The 25,895-nt window shown below is 39.8% G+C and overlaps 1 protein-coding gene across 1 annotated transcript in view; it reads left to right on the top strand.

Annotated features, from left to right (window-relative positions):
• LOC129770904 (chromatin-remodeling ATPase INO80) overlaps positions 1–25,895 on the top strand; it is a 151,543-nt gene that overhangs the window by 19,085 nt on the left and 106,563 nt on the right. The window contains exon 6 of the mRNA XM_055774081.1: positions 25,398–25,895. Within this exon, the coding sequence (XP_055630056.1) occupies positions 25,398–25,895 (498 nt within the window). The remainder of the gene's footprint in view (positions 1–25,397) is intronic.

Below are 25,895 nucleotides of genomic sequence, written 5' to 3'. Positions count from 1 at the left end.
AGTGACGTAGGACTATACAAAGGGGACAGCTTTTGTTAAATATATATTTTAAATATATTGTTTTATTTTCTTCTCCTACGTGAATACCTACCTATCTACCTGAAAAATGGATTAGTTTACTGTTTACTCTTTATGAATATGTTGAGGGTTGAAAAGAACCTTTGGTGTTGTGTTTTTGTTATCACTCGATATTCCCATCTTGTTCGGTTAAACCTTCCTGTTTAGCTAATACGTTTGCCACTCGCCACAGCTTTCACAGTTGGAAAATTTCTTCCTATCTAGCTTGTGACATATTGTTCAGTAAATTACATTTAATGCGACGTGCCGGAGTAGCACTTTGCCACTCACTGAAACTAATTGTTGCCTTGATGAGCGCCGAACCGAAGCTGCTCTGTTCTTGATGCGGGTTTTCTGATTGTCGTGAGCAGCTTTGCAAGCCAACTCGAGCACTCCGACGGCCGAAACTCTATAATCGCTGTTAGGTATACTGGTGCTCCGGCACCAATCCGTTCGGCCTAGTTACCCTTGCGGAGCAATCAGTGAATGCGACCAACAGAGAACTGGAGACCTGCACGGTTCGAGTGAGACTTTGCCTTTCCCTTAACTTGTCCTCCTTTGTTACGTCCACGATGCCGATGCCGTACAATCACACGGGTTTACGGTTTGAAAGAAAATAAGATATTTTTTTGGGGTCCGCGTGTTTTATACTCTAGTGGTACACACTCACAGGATAGAGACAAATCAGCAGACTCAGCCAGAGGGGCGAGTCCAACGAGACGAACGAATGAGCGTTAAAAGGGAGCGATGGCAAAAAAATACATTCATTATGATTTGTTCGCTCGTTGGATTCACATGCAGGCTAAAAAGGGTCCTTTTCAGGATCACAAAATTATCTTCAATCTAAAAAGTTTATTGTTTTGTTGTCACTCGATATCCCCATCTTGTTTGGCTAAACCTTTCTGTTTAGCGATTGCATTTGCCACTCGCCTCAGCTTTCACAGTTGGAAAATTTCTTCCCATCCAGCTTGTGACATATTTTACAGTAAATTACATTCAATGCAACGTACCGAAGCGCCACTCAGTGTCGCATTGCAGGCGATTTGAACCTGTAATTGAACATTTGCGATGACAGTGGTACAGTGTCGACTTTCAATGTGCGGTCATAATTTGAATCTCTATGTTTACAAAAATGTCCAACTAAATAAGTCGCATTACATGTCCGTCCAATTAGCTAAATGTCGAACTAATTGTAAATTACTGTACTTTCAATCTGGAAACAATTTAAGAGTTGGTGAAAATTGAATAATCTTGAAAGTCCCCAACTATCAATAAGCTCAGAACTACTGCCAAATTCACATACTCATCAGATCCTGGCAAACAAATTATGAAAACATCAATTTGTGTTTTATTATTATTTTGGATATTGTTTTAGAACGCATTGAACTTTATTTCCTAAACTCTTTTTTGGAAGGTTTAATGGCCCTGAAAAGCGCCTTGTTTTATGGAATGGTTCCAATTTAGAAAACTTAGTACTCGTGGTTTTGAAAAAAAAAAACATTTCGAACGCCCTCGATGCCGCCTTGTTCTGGATTTGCCACCAAAGCAGATTGTAAAAAGAGCAAACTTTTTTCTTCTGCTACCTGATGCCGTTTTGCGATTGCGTTTGCCACTCGCCTCTCGCTGCAACTGCCTGTTGTTGTCTTGATGTGTTCTGTTCTGAATGCGGTTTTTCTTATCGTCGCGAGCAGCTTTACCAGCCAACTCGATCACTTCGGCGGCCGAAACTATATAACGGCGGCTAGGTGGACTGGTGCACTGGTACTAACGCGCTCGGCCTAGCTACCCTTGCGGGGAACTCCATATCAACACGGTTCGAGCGGGATTTTGCCTTTCCCTTCACTTTTCCTCCTTTACCATGTCCAGACATGGGTGCTTGGGTTGGTTTGTTGATGTGTTGTGATGCGAACCGATGTGGTGTACGGTTTGAATGAGAATGATCGTTACGGCAGCGGAGCGGGGATTTTTAAGCTGACTGGCTGGCTCGAGAATTACGCATGTGTGAGACTGCGACCAATGTTTCGTTCATTTTTTTCTTTTTCCTTTCCAATCGTGCTTCATTCTATTTCGCTGCTGCTCTGGTTGCCCGTTTTGGTCGGTACGATTTGAGGAGCACAAAATGGACCAATCAAAAATGGGCACATAGTGAATTTTGAGAATGCTTGATATTTCACAATTATTCAATTATTTATCTCAAGAAAAATGAAATGTTATTCGTTAGAATAGATGCGTAGATATATTTCCTATCATTGATGCAAAAACCTTTGCGATCTATTGAGAAATGCTCGAGTTATAAGCGTTCGAAATCTTGCATTTTTTACTACTTGTTCAGTGCCTAGATTTCCATTTCACCCCCTATATCTTCCGGTTAGACGTAGTCCTACGTCAAAAGATCCTTCTTGATTCGAAGAATAAAATGCGCCGCGCACACTGAAATTGGTTGTCGATAACGCACTCGCGCTAGCATCCAAATAATCACTTAATGGGTGGGCTGCTGTCCCCACTTGGACAGCATCCCACCGCTGTCACCAAATGTAACGCCCGAGCGGTCTGGGGCACTTTTCTTTTATGTTCTATCGAGAGAAACTGTTCTTCTCGATGTTCAACTATCAACTCATCTATTTTTTCTCTCTAATCCTCGATCCCTCTGTGAGGATGTACAGAACTCTAAAAACGTTAGAACTAACTTACTGGCTACCTGCTATGTGTAGGGAATTTTCAACTTGCACAGTATGGAAAATTCCATCGTTCCTGTTGGAAAATCCTTGGTTGGATTCTCCCCTATCTTCAGTAGGAATCTTTCTTATTGTAAATACTTATTCATATTGAAATTATCTGAGATGTTCTATTCGTGGGAGAGGGTCACTGCAATCAGAAAGATAATTTTTGATAATTTTTATCAAGTATGTAGGAAAACCAAAGTTCTGAAGCTTGTAAATGAGACCATTATGTCAAACATTATCAAATGCTTTTTCAACATCAAGAAGTGCCATGGCAGATGATTTTGAAACTGACTTGTTTCGTCTGATTATGTTGTATACTCTACGCAGCTGGTGAATGGTAGAGTGGCCTTTTCGGAATCCAAACTGCTCATCCAAAAATATATTGTGCTCATCTGCAAAAGCAAGAATGCGCGTTAATATATTTTTTTCGAATACTTTCGAAAATACTGGGAGAAGGCTAATTGGTCGATAGCTCTTTGAAGAAGAAGGATCTTTTCCAGGTTTTAGTATCGGGATCACTTTTGCCAACTTCCAACTCGAGGGGAAGTAGCTAAGTGATAGACATCTGTTGAAGACAGAAGTCATAATTTCATATAAGTTGTTACTAAGATGTTTCAACTCAATGTTAAATATACTATCGAAGCCGGGGGCCTTCATATTCTTCAACGAGCGTATAACCGAGATAACCTCTGCAGTCGAGATGATTTCATTCTCTTGAGGTACAGAATGAATATTGTCAATAGCTCTTACAGTATCATTCGCCGAAGCTTCAAATGGACTTGTAATGTTCTGGCCAAGATTGTGTGAACTAGCGAAATGGTTGCCAATTGCATTAGCGTTTTCGGCAGGTGTTATCAATCGTTCTGAATTGTCAGGTTGAAGAAGAGGAGGAATAGGATTAGACTTGGTCTTGAGAATTTTAGCGAGCCTCCAAAATGGCTTGGAGTTATTCGGAAGTTTACTTATATCTTTTGCGAATTTTTTGTTACGGAGATCAATCATTCTGGTCTGGATAACCTTGGTTAACTGATTATACTGTCGTTTCCTCTCTCGAATACCAGTACGTTGGTACTGTCTTCGATAGAGGTTCCGAAGTCTAATCAAATGTTTAGTAATTGGATCAATTTGAACAGAGTCACTCACCTGAATCGTTTCTGGGATGTGGTTTGGCGAGCCTCAATAACTGCAGTTTGAATATAGCTGACTGTTGTTTCGATATCTTCGGCAGATTCAAGAGGCTGATAGAGATCAATATTGTTGTCGATAAGCTGCTGGAATTCCACCCAATTCGCACGATGATAGTCTCGTCTACATTGATCCGTCTACCTGACTACGACATTCACTCCCAATTCAACCATCACTGGGAAGTGATCCGAACTCAGCTCGTTAAGGGCAATAGGATCACCGATGTGGCGATCCATGTTGGTAATGAAGAAATCAATTATGGAATGTACTCCAGAATGAGAAATGCGAGTGGGGGTTGCTGGGCTAAGAATCCTGTAGTTCCCACACTGTAGATCATCATTTAGAGTCACTCCATTTTGATTCCTCCTTTGGTTTCCCCAGGACTGATGTCGAGCATTAATGTCCCCGCCGATGACGTATTTCGACTGCCGTCGTGTTAGCTTGATGATATCGTTTTTAAGAAGCAACGCCGAGCCGTCTCTGATTGACGTCTGTTTGGGATAATAGACCGCAATCACGATAATAGGCCCAATCGATGTTGTGATTTCCGCCCCTATAGCTTCGATGATGTTAAGTTTGAAGCACGGCGAAAGTCGATATCTGATGTTATTTCTGATGGCTAGGGCAACACCTCCTCCACCAGAACCAGTACGATCCATTCTCAACAGACGATAATTCGGAACTCGAAGGTTAATATTCGGTTTGAGATGCGTCTCGGTAACGATAGCTACGTCGATGCTGTTTGTCACTAAGAAGTCAGTGAATTCGATGACCTTACTCTTGAGAGAGCAGGCATTCCAATTAATTAGCCTGAGAGATGACCGATCCATGGTTATAATAAAAATGTAGCATGACTTGCACTTGTTCCTGTTGGTTGCGACAACTTCTAGTCTGTCGATCTAGTTCAAGACAGGGTTGCAAGTTCTTGCATGCTATAAAGATCCTCACTAGAAGAAGAGTGAGGTGAAGATGTTGGCGTAGGTGGTAAACCAATAGCTGCAACCTTACTATAGCTCGGTTGCTCCTTTTTTGGCTTTTCGCTAGAAGAGGCCGTTTGGGGGCGACCTGTAGGAAGTGGAAGAGGAGGAAGAACAGGAATCGTACGAGAAACCATTGGAGGGAACTCTTTGTCAGTAAGTTCTGGAACCTTCTTCCTATTCTGTGTTTTATCAGTAGCTTGCTTCCGGATGCGTTTGAAATCCGTACGTTTTGTACAGCTACGACTAGTGGCTTGGTGATTTTCGCCACAGTTGACACACTTGCGAGATTCTTCCTCTGGAAGGCTACAAGCGCTTGTTGGATGGTCAGCAGCACACTTTCCACAACGAGTTTTCATGTGGCAATTTTTTGTTCCATGACCGAAACCAAGACAATTAGTACATTGAGTGACGTCCCGATTTTGGGGTTTGTATCGGTCCCATTGTACCGTGATGTTAAAAATGGTCTTGATTTCCCTCAGACGCGTGATGTTGGTCGATCCTTTTTTAATGTGGATCAGATACAAAACATTGGAAAAGCCATTGTCTTGTGATTTGTGTCTTGTCATCCGATGTACAGCCAGCGGTTGTAGACTATGGGATTGCTCTAGTTCCTTTTTGATGTCCTCTGTTTCAATGGCAGGAATACCTCGTAGTACAACCTTAAATGGTTTTTCAGAAGGTATATCATGAGTGTAAAACTCATGATTGTTCTTTTTCAGGTACGTTCCAACGATCTTGTATTGTTCCAAATTGGGACAGGTAATCTTAATCCCTATGCTGCACATTTTGAACACCGGCTGCAATTTCTGCGCCAGTAGCTCGGATCTCAAAGTACCGATGTCCTTTGATGTAGTGAAATAAGGCGGTACCTTCACCTTTTTATCAACATTGACTGGTTCCTCTCCAGTGTGGCCATCCAATAAAGCATAGCGGTTTCTTTCTAATATTGGCTCCTTGCCGGTATCCGATCGATGTCGTTTGTTGGTTCCATGTGGTATGCCTGGGTCGGTTGACCGTGTTTTCCCCATTATCGCAGTCCTCAAGGGCAGACAGGTGGTTGATGAATCGCAGGTAGACAATCTGAAAAGAGAAATAAATAACTTTTAAAAAACAGGTAGTAAATAGAGCTCCAAACACGTCCGTCTCTGTCGACGGTCGGTGTGGAATGAATGAGATCCACGAATGCTCCTTCCTTTTATATCATTTGGTATATGTGATGTAGGCGCCTCCTACTCGATTGCCATGCAGCTTGCCGGTGAGAGAACGAATCGGGCGCGAAAAAGAAATGACGTCAATTTCGACCAATCAGGACTGGGTATCACTGTTTGGATAGGGGTTGAATTTTTTCAATTGTTCGATAGTTAGTTATATGATATATATATATACTATTTTATTCAATGTGAAAAATTGTTATGGAGTGCCGTAATCGTTTGATGCAAAAATCTCATCAATCCATCATGAAATGAATGAGTAACAAGCGTTTGAAATTGGACATTTTTCACGATGCGATCGATTTTCATTTTTCAATTTGTACCCCAATATGTTCCCGAAAGACGTAATCCTACGTCAAAAAAACATTAGTCGTTCGATAAATCTACTGCCACATATGTCGGAAGTCCACGATACATGAATATCATACGTCCATACTATTTCATTACATTTATTCGCAACGAAGAACGTAACCACACAGAATTGAATTAATCAAATATGTGATCCGTTTTATCTACAAAATAAAAAAGGGTCTGAAATTCAATCGAATTCGAAAGGTGTTTCGTGAAGTCACAAATTGAATTACTATTGGAAAAATTATTTGGAGATAAATGTGAATATTCAGAATTATTGGAATCTAAAAACGATTTTGGGCGGGATGAGATTCGCATAAATCTGCTGGTAATAAAATTAATCAATTGCATCCATTACCCGACTGATGTTTATCGAGCGGGAGACGACAGCAAAATAAAATCGACACGAGACTGAGTCAGCCACTCACTGCGGTCTGTGCAATAGAGAATTAAAAATCCCTCGATGAGTGTCGTAAGATTTCAGTTGATCGTCTCTTGTTACACTTTCCGATCAAGAACTCATCATCCGCTCTATGGAATGGGATTAATCGTTTGTGGCTTGCACTCACGATAAAACTTGAGTAGTAGAAGTAATGCTTCGAGAGTGCAAGCAGTGGGGATTCCGCTTTCATATTGCTTTTTTGAGATCTTGGTAGCTCACCGTTCCAAGTATTCTCTCTGTGTACATATGAATAATAAAAGAGCCTCCCCTGCTGGGGGTGATTTAAAAACATCCGACTAGAGGGATATACTTATTCATTGATCGTTGAATGTGATTTTTTACAATCCCTGGTCAGTATAGAAAGATTTTATATGTAATTTATTCGTCTGATTTAAAGTAGAATCAACTTTAATTATGGGACTATGGTAAATATATCTATAACCGTACTAAATATCATAAAAATTAGGAAAAGTTCAATAAGTCTTCCACTGCTGACATTCGTTCCTTATTTGTTGAGTAAAGATTGGTTCCAAAGCATAGACGATGAATTCAGTGAAAATTTGAATATTTATTCCTCTGCAATTCACTGTAGGTTTTTCGGAAAAAATATAACCGATCAAAAGGTTAGGCGAAACGCTAGCATTTCCGCTTATGCAAGGATTTATATCATGCTTATTATTTTTTTACATATCCGGTCTTCGCCCGAAGGAAGATATACTCTGTTTCTAGTGGGATTTGGAATGGATTCTGTATTATGAGCTACTACCAAGCAACCTGTTTCTCACATGTATGGCAAACATATTCTAAGAGGATAGAATATTTAAGCTGTGTGAAAGATTGCGAACAGAACTATGGATATAAAATTAAATCATAATACTTTGATTGAAAATTATGTTTTTGTTTTCTCAAGAATCTACATTAACTTTTCGGACAATCCATTATGAGCTATCCTGATTTATCCTGATTTTTATTTTCATTCTTCCTGATTTTTTAAAATTATAGTTGGCAACCTTGGGCAACTGCGAGTAATCGGTTACATATTACTAACATAGATAATAAGAAAAATTGTCAAAGTATTGAACTCCCGGCCCCGTGAGGCTAACGCCATATGAGCCTTTATAAAAATATATATTTTGGAAAAAAAAATCACAGGAGGGTTGTGTCCGAGACACGACTGCATAGTTGACGTAGGATCCCGTTAGGCTATCTGTTGATTTAGGATATTTTTGAAGAATTACATCGTTAAACTCTTTGATAGTGATTTGGTGGCCCTGAAAAGGGCCGTTTTGTTTGGTTGTAGGGTATTGTTTGTTCACTCCAACAGTGTCTACCGAGTGAAGATGACAGAAAGATGGTAAACAGTCATTGGATGGTGCGTATCAGATAAAAGACACAGGAGTGGAATGAGATATGATGAAAACCGCCCTCTATGATCCTAGACGAAATGCCTCCTTTGTTATGTATCAATGAAATAAAGAAAAATACCGAACACAATTATCAATTTTTCTCATCAGTAAAACATGTTACTTTAATATAGAGAAAACTTATTTGAAATGGAAAAGGTAATTTTCTTATATAAGTTTTATTTTCTGAGTATATATTCAACGCAATGCGAATTTTAATTGGACTAAGAGCACCTAATAATATTTGTAGAGCATATGGGGAAACACTTTTTCCAATATTTCTTCTTTTCCAATTTTTCTCGCCGTATAAACTTTCCTTGGGTGAAAATGAACACAACAAAACAGACAGCATAAACCAAACGACCCGTTCTCGAGCGGGAACACACCGTGGTGTTTATTTATGAAAATTGAAATTAATTGTTCCATATATCAAGTCATTTTAGCACAACTGATACCATATACAACTTTACACTTACACTTGTGCTAAATTTTTCACAATACACTATCGGTCATTGATATGAAATTTCACGAAGCAACCAACATTAAAGTTCCAAGTTTAAATTTTATTTGCTAGAATTAACCGTATCACTCACCTTACTTGCAATATAAAAATGCCCCCGACTTGCATATATTTACGATGCTGATTTCCCCTGAGCACCTTGGTTTTCATGTCTCTGTTAAGGAACACATCTCGGTAGGAACAAATGTTCCCCCTACTTTCATGTATTTGCAATGTCGATTTACCCCAGGCAGCTTGGTTTTGGGGAATACATTTCGGTAGGAACAAAAACTCTCCCTACTTTCATGCATTTGCAATGTCGATTTCCCCCAGGCAGCTTGGTTTTGATGTCTCTGTTAGGGACCCGCCGCATGTGTCGTCAATTTGGACCAATCAGAAGTGGGTATATCCGTTAGGATAGGGGTTGAGATTTTTCAATTCTTTGATAGTTAGTTTCATGACATATATTATTTTCTTCAATATAAAAAATTGTTATGGAGTGCCGAAATCGATTGACGCAAAAATTTCATCAATCCATCATGAAATGACTGAGCAATAAGCGTTTGAAATCGGACAATTTTCACGATGTGCTCGATTTCCGATTTTCAATTTGTACCCCAATATGTTCCCGAAAGACGTAATCCTACGTCAAAACCCCTGGGTGCTGGAGTGTACGGTCCCAGAACTAAAATCTCTGTGGTTATGGGAATCTGATCAACAGTTCTTCAGGCAGAAATAGCTGCAATAATAGAATGTTTAAATGTCTTCCTCAGAAGAAAATATAGACATGCCAACATTTGCATATTCTCAGACAGTCAAGCGGCACTTGAAGCTCTAAAATAAAGCATTCAGCTCTTCAAAAATTATCTGGTAATGCATCTTTCTCTTACGGCAATTAAGTCATATAAGTTCGGTACAACTGTACTGGATTCCTGGCCATTGCGGAATACAGTGGACTAAGAGCGAGCAGATGAACTTGCCAGAAACGGCTCAAGTTCACCCTTCACTGGTGTGTTGAAAAGTAAGCTAAAAATTGGAAGAGCGGGAAGTGACGGCCAATTGGATGGTTGTAAGTTGTACAACCAGGCAAAAAAAAAATATCACACCGAGTATTAAAATTACTCGACAACTGCTGAGCCTTAATAAGAATGACTTCAGCACATTCACTGGTCTTATAACAGAACACTGTCCGAGCAAATACCATCTTAAGAACATACGTTTACATGGTGTCGACTACCTATCAGTATCAGGGAATTTCGCCACCAACCTAGAAAAATGAAATTACGTCAATTAGAATTTTGATTATTGCAGTTATTAAAAAGTTAATGATACCAAAAAACAGGAAGTGGGTTATATCTATGGTATAACCGCAAGGGTGACGTAGGACTATCGTTGATTTAGAGATCATTTGTATGAAGTTGAATCTGAATTCATTCTGAATGAATGAATATTTGAAGAACTTCGAAAACGAGAGCGTTACGTTGGAGGCACAAGGTTTTATGCATCCAATATTGGATACGGAAATATCCTACTGATGGGGAAGAATAATCTTCAGAAACTATCCTGTTGATTGCGATTGATTGAAAAATCACAAAACCTAATGTGTTTGGTCACAGTGTTACATGGATAGAAAACATTAAAATAAACTCTTTCACATGAATATATTTTGAAAATTCCAAAAGGAACTGGCAGCTTTTTTTTCCAGCAATGATTAGATCTTTCCGGAACTTTCTCGATGCTGAATGGCATCCTAACGGAAAGAGTTCTGCGCGTGTATGTGTCGATCCTTCGCCGTCCACCTCCTCCAGCACGTTAGGCAACGATGTTGTCTTGTCGATGTCCTCACGAAAAATGAATGTGTCTCACCACCAGAATATCGCTTAAGTATGCTTTTTGTGTGTGATTGAATCGAGAGAAGGTGTGGTTTACGATGGCAATTTGGAAGGCAAACTAGAGGGGAATGAACTCTCTGAGCTCGGAACTTTCGGCGACTGAGCAATAATCGATTGCGGGCGCATACAATATTGGATACGGAAATATCCTACTGATGGGGAAGAATAATCTTTGAAGCTATCCTGTTAATTGCGATTGATTGAAAAACCACAAAACCAAATGTATTTGATCACAGTGTTACATGGAAAGAAAACATTCAAATAAACTCTTTAACATGAATATATTTTGAAAATTCCCAAAGGAACTGGCAGATTATTTTCAGTAACGATTAGATATTTCCACATTTTCCTCGATACTGGAAGCCCACCAGTGGTTAATGCCAACTCGATAACCACCTGTTAATAGCACTTGATTGAAACATATTTGGTCACAGTGTTACATGGATAGAAAACATTCAATTAAACTCTTTCACATGAATATAGTTTGAGAATTCCCAGAGGAACTGGCCGATTATTTTCAGTAACGATTAGTTATTTCCACATTTTCCTCGATACTGGAAGCCCACCAGTGGTTAATACCAACTCGATAACCACCTGTTAATAGCACTTGATTGAAACATATTTGGTCACAGTGTTACATGGATAGAAAACATTCAATTAAACTCTTTCACATGAATATATTTTGAAAATTCCCAAAGGAACTGGCAGATTATTTTCCAGCAATGATTAGATCTTTCCGGAACTTTCTCGATGCTGAATGGCATCCTAACGGAAAGAGTTCTGCGCGTGTATGTGTCGATCCTTCGCCGTCCACCTCCTCCAGCACGTTAGGCAACGATGTTGTCTTGTCGATGTCCTCACGAAAAATGAATGTGTCTCACCACCAGAATATCGCTTAAGTATGCTTTTTGTGTGTGATTGAATCGAGAGAAGGTGTGGTTTACGATGGCAATTTGGAAGGCAAACTAGAGGGGAATGAACTCTCTGAGCTCGGAACTTTTGGCGACTGAGCAATAATCGATTGCGGGCGCATACAATATTGGATACGGAAATATCCTACTGATGGGGAAGAATAATCTTCTGAAGCTATCCTGTTAATTGCGATTGATTGAAAAACCACAAAACCAAATGTATTTGGTCACAGTGTTACATGGATAGAAAACATTCAATTAAACTCTTTCACATGAATATATTTTGAAAATTCCCAAAGGAACTGGCAGATTATTTTCAGTAACGATTAGATATTTCCACATTTTCCTCGATACTGGAAGCCCACCAGTGGTTAATGCCAACTCGATAACCACCTGTTAATAGCACTTGATTGAAACATATTTGGTCACAGTGTTACATGGATAGAAAACATTCAATTAAATTCTTTCACATGAATATATGTTGAAAATTCCCAGAGGAACTGGCAGATTATTTTCAGTAACGATTAGATATTTCCACATTTTCCTCGATACTGGAAGCCCACCAGCGGTTAATGCCAACTCGATAACCACCTGTTAATAGCACTTGATTGAAACATATTTGGTCACAGTGTTACATGGATAGAAAACATTCAATTAAACTCTTTCACATGAATATATTTTGAAAATTCCCAAAGGAACTGGCAGATTATTTTCAGTAACGATTAGATATTTCCACATTTTCCTCGATGCTGGAAGCCCACCAGTGGTTAATGCCAACTCGATAACCACCTGTTAATAGCCGCGCGTGTATGTGTGTGTAGCGATGTCTTCCCAGGGAACCGTTTGTGGCATCACCCTCCTCCTGATAGATTCCCTTCTGGCCTAGGGTGCACAAACAGGCTCTTGGTGACACCGTTCATCCGCGCTTTCGTGATAAATAAAGAGCTTCACCGCAACAGCGACAACATGCTCCAATCGCTGTTCAATTAGAACTGAGTGGATTTCCGAGCGCCGCTCGCTTATATACCGATTGGTGATTTCAATAGCCTGTTTTGAAAGCAATTTTAAGACTATTGAAACAAGTTTTTGGATCAAAAAGAAACAAGTATATAACGCGTAGACATTTTATCTTTCGAATGAAGTGTTTATCATACCATTTCGTTCAGTTGTTTAGGAGCTATTAACGCTCAAAATCTCGGTCTCCGGCGTAACGCTTTCGTTTTCGAAACTTTGATTTTACACCCCGGTATAGAAATGAAAGACGTAGTCCTACGTCTATATATATTTTAAATATATTGTTTTATTTTCTTCTCCTACGTGAATACTATCTACCTGAAAAATGGATTAGTTTACTGTTTACTCTTTATGAATATGTTGATGGTTCTGAAAAGAACCTTTGGTGTTGTGTTTTTGTTATCACTCGATATTCCCATCTTGTTCGGTTAAACTTTCCTGTTTAGCTATTGCGTTTGCCACTCGCCACAGCTTTCACAGTTGGAAAATTTCTTCCCATCCAGCTTGTGACATATTGTTCAGTAAATTACATTTAATGCGACTTTGCCACTCACTGAAACTAATTGTTGCCTTGCCGAACCGAAGCTGCTCTGTTCTTGATGCGTGTTTTCTGATTGTCGTGAGCAGCTTTGCAAGCCAACTCGAGCACTCCGACGGCCGAAACTCTATAATCGCTGTTAGGTATACTGGTGCTCCGGCACCAATCCGTTCGGCCTAGTTACCCTTGCGGAGCAATCAGTGAATGCGGCCAACAGGGAACTGGAGACCTGCACGGTTCGAGTGAGACTTTGCCTTTCCCTTAACTTGTCCTCCTTTGTTACGTCCACGATGCCGATGCCGTACAACCACACGGGTTTACGGTTTGAAAGAAAATAAGATATTTTTTGGGGTCCGCGTGTTTTATACTCTAGCGCAATTTAAGAATTGGTGAAAATCAATAAGCTCAGAACAACTGCCAAATTCACATACTCATCATATCCTGGCAAACAAATTATGAAAAAATTGTGTTTTGTTATTATTTTGGATAATGTTTTAGAAAGCATTGAACTGTATTTCCTAAACTCTTTTTTGGAAGGTTTAATGGCCCTGAAAAGCGCCTTGTTTTATGGAATGGTTCCAATTTAGAAAACTTAGTACTCGTGGTTTTGAAAAAAACCATTTCGAACGCCCTCGATGCCGCCTTGTTCTGGATTTGCCACCAAAGCAGTTTGTATAAAGAACAAACTTTTTTCTTCTGCTACCTGATGCCGTTTTGCGATTGCGTTTGCCACTCGCCACTCGCTGCAACTGCCTGTTGTCTTGATGTCCACCGAACCGAATGTGTTCTGTTCCGAATGCGGGTTTTCTTATCGTCGCGAGCAGCTTTGCCAGCTAACTCGATCACTTCGGCGGCCGAAACTATATAACGCCGGCTAGGTGGACTGGTGCACTGGTACTAACGCGCTCGGCCTAGCTACCCTTGCGGGGAACTCCAGATCAACACGGTTCGAGCAGGATTTTGCCTTTCCCTTCACTTTTCCTCCTTTACCATGTCCAGACATGGCTGCTTGGGTTGGTTTGTTGATGTGTTGTGATGCGAACCGATGTGGTGTACGGTTTGAATGAGAATGATCGTTACGTAAGGAAGGAAGGTATTATATTATAGAGACTTTAAACTTTTGCAGTTCATTCGTCTCTAGCCTTGAGAAAGGCCCTTTGAAAACTCTACTCTACTCTACTCCAGCGCTACCACCTCCGCCCTCTTGCCTTGAGAAAGGCACTCGATCCCTCGCCGTCCAGCTCGTCCAGCAACGATGTTGTCCAGTCGGTGTCCACACAAAGAATGATCGTTACGGCAGCGGAGCGGGGATTTTTAAGCTGACTGGCTGGCTCGAGAATTACGCATGTGTGAGACTGCGACCAATGTTTCGTTCATTTTTTCTTTTTCCTTTCCAATCGTGCTTCATTCTATCTCGCTGCTGCTCTGGTTGCCCGTTTTGGTCGGTACGATTTGAGGAGCACAAAATGGACCAATCAAAAATGGGCACATAGTGCATTTTGACAATGCTTGTTATTTCACAATTATTCAATTATTTATCTCAAGAAAAATGAAATGTTATTCGTTATGATAGATGCGTAGATATATTTCCTATCAATTGATGCAAAAACCTTTGCGATCTATTGAGAAATGCTCGAGTTATAAGCGTTCCAAATCTTGCATTTTTTCCTACTTGTTCAGTGCCTAGATTTCCATTTCACCCCCTATATCTTCCGGTTAGACGTAGTCCTACGTCAAAAGTTGTATTTGACTAGTTTGAATCTCTGTAGGTTTATCAGTACATATTGTTTACTCTTGCCCGCAGGACTTAGAAGGATAAAGCGCCAAAGTAGACGGCTTTTACAATCGCCTGCTATACAAATGAAACACAAATTTCTACATAACTCGAGAACTAATCAAGCAAATGGAGCCAAATTTCGCATGTGAGGGTTTTTGGGTACGTTAAATGTTAAAATATCACACATACAGTGTCGGACAAAACATGAAGACCACTGCCCAAGTAAAACAAGAAAGCGACGAAACTTTGAGAAAAAATAATCCAATCCAGTGCTTCAATCCATTTATAATATTTTATTTGCATTGTTCGAAGAAATTTATAACATCTGCAGTTGAAACAATGGTCATTCATTAAGAAATGCGTTTTAAGCATACTTCACAACTAAAATAATGCGACAAAATTTAGGACCAGTTTCGGCTGTTTCCATAACAGAGAATCTATAAACCACAATATATAAAGTAGGAAGATGTCCACTGGCAGAAATCAAGGTGCTGGAAATATCAATGTAAGAGGTAGGACTGAAGTAGAAAGCGTTCGAGAAAGCAGGAGTTCTGGAACGCTACCGGTAATTGTAAAGCATAGAGAACGCGAAATTAAAATTAGCTAAATTATTCACGTTGGCTTTTATGATACAGATTGCGAATGCAAATCCACGAAGATCAGCCGTTGACGGAGATGCCGTTGGCCATCGAGTACGGACGTGTTCGTCGTAGCTCCGCAATAATTTATTTAGAAAGAATTAATATATATGCTTCCAGACGAGTTCCCTTCTTGTTTTGCTTGACAATGTGTTAAGAATAGTTATATGGTGTTGTGCTGGGAAAAGTTTATAAGCTGAGTTAGACATGATATTTGGCAAAAGTTTGATGGGTTTTTTTTCTGCACTCCGATTTTTTTTCTATTAAACGAGAGCTGTTTTAACGGTGAAAGCGATTCGGGTACGCGATTAGCTCGTGAGTGATTGCTTACTATCCCTCTCTGGAAGAGTGCACTGCATTGCGTGCGTGTGTGATTATTGTGCTATCGTAACGCAACACTCATACGGAAGTGGATGACTCTGATATGGAGCATTTGTTTTATCACCAAAGAATGGAGCCCCGCTGTGCTGTTAACAGAATTATAACAGAAAACAAAACAATCCAGCTATGTTCTCTTTCACTATTTTTTATGTCTATATCTTTTATATAAGAACACTTTGTCTAATTAACTTTTCGCTTCGGATCGAGTGCTGTACAGAATGTACATGTAGGTCCACATAAACTAACGCCAACGTAACTTGTGTGTGTGTCATGATAACATGATGGAAACATGGTGGTGGTGGATTGGTGTGGTGTGGTGGTTGATGCGGCTGGGTGCAAAAGTGTGCCCGTACGAGTCGTGTACGGTCGTGGGGTTGCAGCTGTATGGGATTGTATTGGTGTGCTCGCTTTGTTCGGATTCGTCTGCTTCGGGCGGTCAGAGCGGTTTGTTTCATCTCGTCAGTTGTGCAATCGGGTTTTCGTGAGTGCTCGGATCCGCTGTCACCGTAACTTTGAGTGCAGTTGGGTTGAATCGGAGAAGATACTAAAATTTGATTGATGATTACTGACAAGGGGAGGCTTGTTCGAGGGATATGACCACTGAAGTTCTATCTAGTAGAGATGGGCAAATCAGCTCATCATGGTGAGCGGCTCAGAGCCGTTCAGTTCATACAAGTGAGCTGTTCATTTGGAACAGCTCTTGAGCTCAGTTGAATTTTGCAGTTGTCCACACAATTGCATATGAAACGTAATCACCATGGGACATTGCATAGTGTGCATTTTCTTAATAGACGGAAAGCAAAAAATAAACGAATTTAATTTGTAATTGTACAAAAACTAGAACTGATATGAATTCTAATAGTATAATATACAACAAATACTGAATGCTGAAATCCAACATAGAAGATGCTTAGGATATGCTGAACTTAAACAACAGAAAAACCAGCAGTAGCCAAATAAAACGCCTCCAGGAATATTGGCCGAGACAACGTTTTTTGAAAAAACCATCGAGATTTTTTTTTGCATCCGAGGATATAAAAATAAATCCACTGATAGGTGCAACGAGAAATAATTATTCACGATCACAAAGGTAACAAAAGGACCAGTATCAATCATCAACCGGGTGGTTTTCTGAATTGTTTTGATTCATCACGCGGAAATAAATGTATGTGTTTCCACAGTAATGTTTAAATAACAATGTAATATATAAAATTTATTTACAAGCATATAATAATGTTTATTATTTTGTTTGGCCATATAAGAAAAATTTAATGATGTAACGAACGATTGAATATCTTCAAAACAAAAACAGGAAGTGGGTTATATCTATGGTATAACCGCAAGGGTGACGTAGGACTATCGTTGATTTAGAGATCATTTGTTTGAAGTTGAATCTAAATCCATTCTGAATGAATGAATAAATGAATATTTGGGGGACTTCGAAAACGAGAGCGTTACGTTGGAGGCACAGGGTTTTATGCATCCAATATAGGATACGAAAAACCTTGTTCTGAAGAATAATCTTCAGAAGCTAACCTGCTAACTGTACTTGATTGACAAATCACAAACCCAAATGTATTATATGGATATTTTATGGATAGAAAACATTAAAATAAACTCTTTCGCTTGAATGTAATTTTCAATTCCAAGGGGAACTGGCAGATTATTTTCCAGCAACGATTAGATATTTCCACATTTTCCTCGATACTGGAAGCCCACCAGTGGTTAATACTAACTCGATAACCACCTGTTGATAGTACTTGATTGAAAAATATTTGGTCACAGTGTTGCATGGATAGAAAACATTCAAATAAACTCTTTCACATGAATGTATTTTTAAATTCCCAAAGGAACTGGCAGATTATTTTCCAGAAATGATTAGATCTTTCCGGAACTTTCTCGATGCTGAATGGCATCCAAACGGAAAGAATTCTGCGCGTGTATGTGTGTGTAGCGATGTCTTCCCGGGGAACCGTTTGTGGCATCACTCTCCTCCTGATGGATTCCCTTCTGGCCTAGGGTGCACAAACAGGCTCTTGGTGACACCGTTCATCCGCGCTTTCATGATAAACGAAGAGCTTCACCACAACAGCGACAACATGCTCCAATTGCTGTTCAATTAGAACTGAGTGGATTTCCGAGCGGCGCTCGCTTATATACCGATTGGTGATTTCAATAGCCTGTTTTGAAAGCAATTTTAAGACTATTGAAACAAGTTTTTGGATCAAAAAGTAACAAGTATAGAACGCGTAGACATTTTATCTTTCGAATGAAGTGTTTATCATACCATTTCGTTCAGTTGTTTAGGAGCTATTAACGCTCAAAATCTCGGTCTCCGGCGTAACGCTTTCATTTTCGAAACTTTGATTTTACACCCCGGTATAGAAATGAAAGACGTAGTCCTACGTCAAAACCTTTTTTCCTATCTGGCATCTCTGCTAAAGCTAAAGTACGAAGAGGGATACACGAAAACAAACTGACGTCATGCCATGAAGCGCGGGAGACGAAAAATCCTTTCGCGTCTCGCAATTCACTCTTTGCAGCTTTTGCGCTCCACAGCTATGCAGCTCAACAGCTCAACAGCTCAGCAGCTCAACAGCTCAACAGCTAAACAGCTCAACAGCTCAACAGCTCTTCAGCTCAACAGCTCATCAGCTCAACAGCTTAACAGCTCATCATCTCAACAGCTCAACAGCTCATCAGCTCAGCAGCTCAACAGCTCATCAGCTCCAGCTCCGTAATGAGCTGATGAGCTGCGTTTTTTTGATTGCGAGCCGATCCGAATCCGCTCACTATGATGAAGCGATTCGAATGAACAGCTCATGAGCGGATGGCACATCTCTACTATCTAGCTGTTTACTTCTCGCGATTGCGTACGATTCGTGCGGCCGCATTTTCGCATGTGCATTAAATGTAACCAAAATGGAACCAGTATGGAACTAGTATAAACATAGTAGCTTTAGTGTTCAGATTTGTTTTCAATGATCATTCAATTAATGTAGGTACCAATAACATTACAAGTTAGTTTCTTTGTATTGCCTTTGTGTGAAATATATTTCACATCAGGTTGGGAGAAAAGAAAACCCATTATTTTTTGCATGAATTTAAAGGCTTCAGTAGTTTCAGAATGATCCCAATTAGGTTACACATACGTACCCTTTATTATGATATTTTATCTTTCTTATAACTCCTATCTCAACTAGATCGCACTCATATGTGGGAAATAACTACGCACGAAATATTGAAAAAATAATGAGATTCTTTTTCCCAACATAATATTTTTTTGTGAAAGACAAATCCCAACATAAAAATATAACAACTTAACAACACAACAATTAGTTGGATAAGCACTTATGTAAACTTTAAATGTAATTGCTAATTGTTGCAAGATGAGAAGGAGACCTTTTCAGGTCACACTTCAATATCTTCAGTCGCTACGAAATGTATTTAATCAAATCACTACCGGAGCTACGATCGTTTTGCCGAGGAGACCTTTTTAGGTCACCCTTCTATATATTATGCCGCTACGAAATGAATTTGAATTTTTAGTTTTCATTTCGTCGAGTGGTCCATAGTTCCGTTCACATAATCATATCACTTACCGCAGTGAATCCTGATTTTTAACCTATCCCACTAACAAATATCCCTTCCATGATTTTCGCTAAGGAACCACCCTTCTGGCTTTCGGGCGACGCATATCATACTAACATTCCTTCCCTTCCCCTGGTGACTGTAAGTACGTGGCCGGTATCGTTATTGACCATCTAAAGCTCGAATCACCGAAAATTGTACAACGAGAATGATTTGCTAGTCCCAAGCGTCATTCTGTGTGTTCTTTGTGCAATTTGGTTGGTTCAGGTCAATCACGGAGAGCAACTACGAATTGCTCAATCTCAAGCTTGTTGATGAGTTATGGTGTGCCAGTTGTTCAGAGATGTGGTGCTCATATGCTTCTTGCATCATGAAAGATATGTGCAGTGTGAGTCATACCCTGTGTAATATCCTTCGCTCTCAAATAAAACCACCAATTTATCAACCAAACACTTGGACTTTTATTTCGCACCACTGTCTTCCAATTCAAACCCAATCTCTATCCCCTTCCGTTTTCTCTCCCCCCAAGATCATCCATTCAGGTGTGTCTAACTGTCCTCTCTCTCTGTATTGGTTCAACGTATCTCAGGTGTAGGATACTACATCCCACTTATCTTTTAAATTTTCAATATGGAATATAATCACTGAATTTCTTCGGTTCTTCTCACCTGCGTTTCTCTGGAACTGGAATATTCTTATCAACCGGAACTGGATCTGCTACTGGTTCAATCTCCTCATCTGCTCTGACCCCGCTACTTGATCCAGTCGATCTGCGTTCTCATCCGTATCGATCTTCTTCAGATGTGAAACATTTCTTTTCAGCTGTTTACCCGTTATCGTCGACTGAATGGTTATTTCTGAGCCTGATTTGTTAATAACCTTGAACACTTCCGGTGAATAGTCTGAGCACAGCTTATGATCTTTTCTCATTCGCTTCACCAAAACACTGTATCCAATAGAAACCCCATTAGACTTTGCTCTCCGCTTTTCATCCGCATACGCTTTACCATTTTGTTCACTTATTATGTCTCTATCTCTTTCCTCCTCATCATTCAAACACATTTGAGACAGTGTTGGAAGCTTACTCCTGATCCTGCGACCGAACATAAGTTCTGATGGAGCTCTACCCGTGACAGAGTGATTTGTCGCATGGTAAGCTAGGAGGAATTTCCGAAGCTCCATCCGCCAATCTATACCTAGTTCACTTGCAATCCGAAGTCTTTTAAGAATTGTGCGATTTTGGCGTTCAACTTCGCCATTCGCTTGTGGCCAATACGGAGTTGTATTTATTAATTCTATTCCTAGCTCTCTACAAAATTTATGGAATTCTTCACATTCCGAGCTAACCTGAGGTCCATTGTCAGCTCGAAGAGTTCGTGGTATTCCAAATCGTCCGAATATAGTCGCCAGCTCTCCAATAGTATCGTGGGCAGTGATTCTCGTCATCTCCACAACCTCTATGAAACGGCTATAATAGTCTACCACCACCAGTAACCATGGCCCCTCTGGAAGTGGACCAAGAAAGTCTATAGCTATATCTTCCCAAGGCCCCGTTGGCAGACATTTCCGCATCATCGGCTCAGGTGCATCAGGAACTGAAACTAGTGTACATCCCCGGCATTTCTTCACAAATCCTTCAATCGCTCTATCGATTTTGGGCCACCAAACTGATGTACGAAGAGAAGATTTCATCATCTGCATGCCCAAGTGACCTTCATGGGCTACCTGCAATACTCGATACCGAAGAGCTTCAGGAACCACTATGCGATCGGACCGCATGAGAATACCACTGACTTCACATAGCTCCTTGGTGAAAACCTTATAATCCATTGGCAGATCATGAGAATTCTCCTGGCGAATACTATTCAATACATGTTGAATTTCTGAATCGCTTTTCGAAGCATTTAGCATTTCGTTCCATGAGATAGCTACAGCGTTTGCAGAAGATGATATAATGTCTCGAATCATAATTTCTTCCATCTCATCAAATGGAACAGGTCGAAGGTTCGCCAGTCTTGACAATACATCCGCAAAATTCATGTCACCCGGGATGTGAGTCACACTATAATCAAATCCTTGCAGTCTCAACACCCATCTCTCAATCCTAGCGCAGGGTTGGGAGCGATGGGTGAATAAGTAAACTAGAGCTTTGCAATCGGTTAGCAACTCGAAATGGTTCCCATACAAATATATATAGAATTTTTCCACGGACCATACTAGAGCCAATGCCTCTTTCTCGGTTTGACAGTATCTTTTTTCCGTATCCGTTAGAGACTTAGAAGCATAGCTAATGATCCGATGGTCTCCTTCTGTATCAACTTGAATTAGTATGGCCCCCAACCCAGTTGGACTAGCATCTGCCATTACCAGGGTTCTGTCTTCGATTCTGAAAAATCCTAACGTACTAGGCTGCATCATTCTTAATTTAATTTGATTGAAGGCTACATCGTGTTGAGCAGTCCATTTGAAAGTAGATCCTTTCTTAGTAAGCTGTCTCAATGGTTCATCCATGGTGGCCAGGTCGCGTAAAAACCTGTTCAGATAATTTGCAAGGCCGAGAAAGCTTCGAACTTCATTGGCATTCTCTGGTTTTCGAAATGACACCAAGGACTCAATTTTATCGTCTGAAGGCGAAATTCCATCCGATGAAATTTTATGGCCTAGAAATTCCAGCTCATTAACTCCAATCAAACATTTTTCCCAATTAAGTTGGATATTACGTTCCTCAAGCTTTTCCAGAACAATTCGAAGACGAGCGTCATGTTCTTTCTTATTTCGTCCTTCAACGTATATATCGTCAATATACCACCATGTACCCTCACATCCAGCCAAGATGGAATCCATAATTTTCTGAAAGGTTTCGGGAGCTGTAACCAATCCAAAAGGCATTCTTTTGAACCTGAACATCCCGCGACTTGTAATGAACGTCATAACATTACGAGATTCTTCATCTAGCTCCAACTGTAAAAATGAATCCATGATATCCAACTTGCTTCTCATCATGTCCTTCCCAACTCGCGCTATGAAATCATCGATGAGCGGCATTGGATGTCGCTCCCGCTGAACAGATTCATTCACTCTTCGCAAATCTAAACAAATTCTGGGTTCTCCATTGGCCTTCCCAACTACAACGAGTGGCGAAACCCATGACGCGGGTCCTCTCATCTCTTCAATCACATCTCTGTCTAATAGTTCTTTCAACTTCCTTTCAACCGCACTCTCCAAAGACACAGGTAATCGCCTGACTGGTTGAAATACTGGTTTTGCTTTCGGGTCCATATGAATGTGAACTTGAACTCCTTTGACCTTCGAAAGTGATGATGCTTGCGAAATAACATGATTTACATGTGTCCCGATCCAAAGTACACCCAACCTTTTCGCCGTGGTATCTCCAAGTAGACTTCTTTCACCGCCTTTAACCACGAAAAATTCCGCTTCTTCTTGATTTGATCCCACTGCCACAACCGCAATGAATCTGCCTAGTATAGTCATCGGCCTCTCACTAGCATACCCTCTCAGAATTCTATCGCTCCCTTTTTCTGAAAACTTAACTTCCACTCCTCTAGTCTTCAAAATATTCCACGCTTTCTCTGTTATTAAATTTGCTTCCGCGCCCGAATCCACCAATAAATCGATATTTATTCCTCCAATTTCACAGGTGACAACATTCGTTTTGTTACCAGCATAGAATGCGTAGTAAATTTTCTTGTCTTTATTGGCTCGATCTTCGTCTGGCGTTTGCTCCCTGGTCAATTCCACCGAACCAACATCTCCCATCGCCGTAAAATGTTCCACTGTGCGTACCTTCTTTGTTCCTGAACGAAGCTCCGAATTGGCGGCGTTAGTTCTCTTCCATGATCTACACTGGGATTCGAAATGTCCGACACGTTTACATTTCTTGCATGTTTTTCCTCGAGCTGGACATGTAGGGTCTGTAGAAATATGTCCACGATAACCACATTTGAAACAATTAATCTCTCCTGTTTTAACGACTAAAGGGTGGTTAACGTTCCTGTTGGTTGAGGCTTTTATAGCTCCGGTTGCAGAATTTGATCGTCGAACATTTCGAATATTGAAGACATCTGCTTTCGGTTCCTCGCTGTGTCTGAAATTTTTCACCTGTTGCTCGACTCCTTCGAGTGATTTACCAATCTCTTCTATTTCTTCCACCGTGCGATCCTTTTGCAAGATATGTCGACGTAGTTCATTAGAAATGCAGCCCTCAACAATGGCATCTGTTAGCATTATGTCTGATAGAATTTTTCTGAACTTAATAGGGTATTTGTCCACCCCACATTCTTTGATTTGCTGACGAACGCGAATCACGAACTCCGCAAATCTTTCTCCCTGATTCTGTTTCATATGTCGCAAATTATGTCGCTCGAGCACATCCTGCTGAACCGGTTTGAAGAAGTCATCCAATGCCAGAATAGCCACATTATAGTAACGGATATCAAGTGTCACATAAGAGAACTTCTCGCTATCCGGTAAGGTTTGGAAAAGTGCTTGAAGTTGTGTTCCTCCAAAATGTAGCAGCTTTGCCCTTTTCTTCTTTTGATCGATGATATCCTCTGATTCAAAATAGCACTCTAGTGATGTTTTCCATGCTTCCCACTCCTTGTGCAATCTTCCTCTCTCTATCTCATTGCACCTGAACGGAAGAACAGAACGTAGATCACCCATCTGAGGAAATAAAATATTGAACTTATATAAAATTTGTTTCTAAAATTAATTTGATAATATTCTGTAATCTCAGTAATTTGATTTGATCACTTTTCAATTTCTAATCAAATCAACTTCGTGTATTCCCAAATCTATTTTCATCGATTCCCAAATCGAATTCGTCTCGTAGATTCCCAAATCTATTTTTTTTTCGATCCCCAAATCGAGTTCTTTTTTTTTATTCTCAAATCGAGTTCCTTTTTTTTTCGATTCCCAAATCGAATTCATCCGGTTAATTTTCAAATCAACAATCTCGATTCCCAAATCGAGGTTTTTTTTTCTCGTCGACTTCATTCCGTTGATTCCCAAATCAACTTTTCTCGATTCCCAAATCGAGTTTTTTTTTTCTTCGATTCCCAAATCGAATTTGCTCCGTTGATTCCCGAATCAACTTTTCACGATTTTCTTAACCTTTCAATAATCTGTTTATTAAATATGCATTTCACATAAATTTGATTATAGCAAATTTCAAACCAATCCATAATCCATGCATAAATTGCAATTCATACGCGATTTCCACCAAAAACACACAAACCGCTATATTGATATCACTATTTTTCCATTTCTCAGAAACATATTTTTTCTCAATTTTCACATTTCTATTTCATAAAATACATACTCCTGTTGCTCCTCGTCGCCAATTATAATATCCTTCGCTCTCAAATAAAACCACCAATTTATCAACCAAACACTTGGACTTTTATTTCGCACCACTGTCTTCCAATTCAAACCCAATCTCTATCCCCTTCCGTTTTCTCTCCCCCCAAGATCATCCATTCAGGTGTGTCTAACTGTCCTCTCTCTCTGTATTGGTTCAACGTATCTCAGGTGTAGGATACTACACCCTGTTCAATCCTGTCCGTTTCATGATTGTATTTGTATTTGATTTGCTGATACAGTTTTGTAAAGAAATATCATTAGGGAGAAGTGTGAGTCAGAAGGTTTCTAGAAAATATGATTAAATGAGTTTCTGACCAAGAGAATAATGAAGGCACTATGTGAAACCTTTTTTTAAAAAAATCTAATTGTTTTTGTAGCGGATTTTAAATATACCTTTATTTTTTTCTTATATTTCTCAACAGATTCGAATGTACGTATAAGAGGTTACGTTATCTTCAGCTTCTGCATTACAATTGGATTTGGCAGAAAACTCAAATCAACAAAAGTAATATGATTCTTGAGCCAATGATTGAATGCTGGACCAACAGTCTATTTTCATGTTTCTATGAAGTGATGGATAAATTAATATTTACTGCCACCTGCCAGAAAAGCATTTATACACACAAAGATCATCTAATTCATTCGATGCAGGAAACAATGGAACACAGAATCATGAGAAGCAGAAAAGTTTTGATGTTATCAAACAGTGAAAACCGAATGATCGAAAGTACCAACAGTATTCATTTTGATGGAATTGGTAAATATTCAGGATCAAAATCAACAATACCAAACCTTTCTTTATTGCCCGAATTTATCAATGGTTTCCATCACGAAATTAAACTCGAATGCTATCCTACAGAAATGCCACATTTTTTATATGGTGTTATTCCGCGTGTTGTTAGCTCTGGAAGAAAGTACTA

The sequence above is a fragment of the Toxorhynchites rutilus genome, chromosome 2, assembly GCF_029784135.1.
Source record: "Toxorhynchites rutilus septentrionalis strain SRP chromosome 2, ASM2978413v1, whole genome shotgun sequence".
Classification (NCBI taxonomy): Eukaryota; Metazoa; Arthropoda; class Insecta; order Diptera; family Culicidae; genus Toxorhynchites; species Toxorhynchites rutilus.
This window is presented reverse-complemented; position numbering and strand designations above follow the sequence as displayed.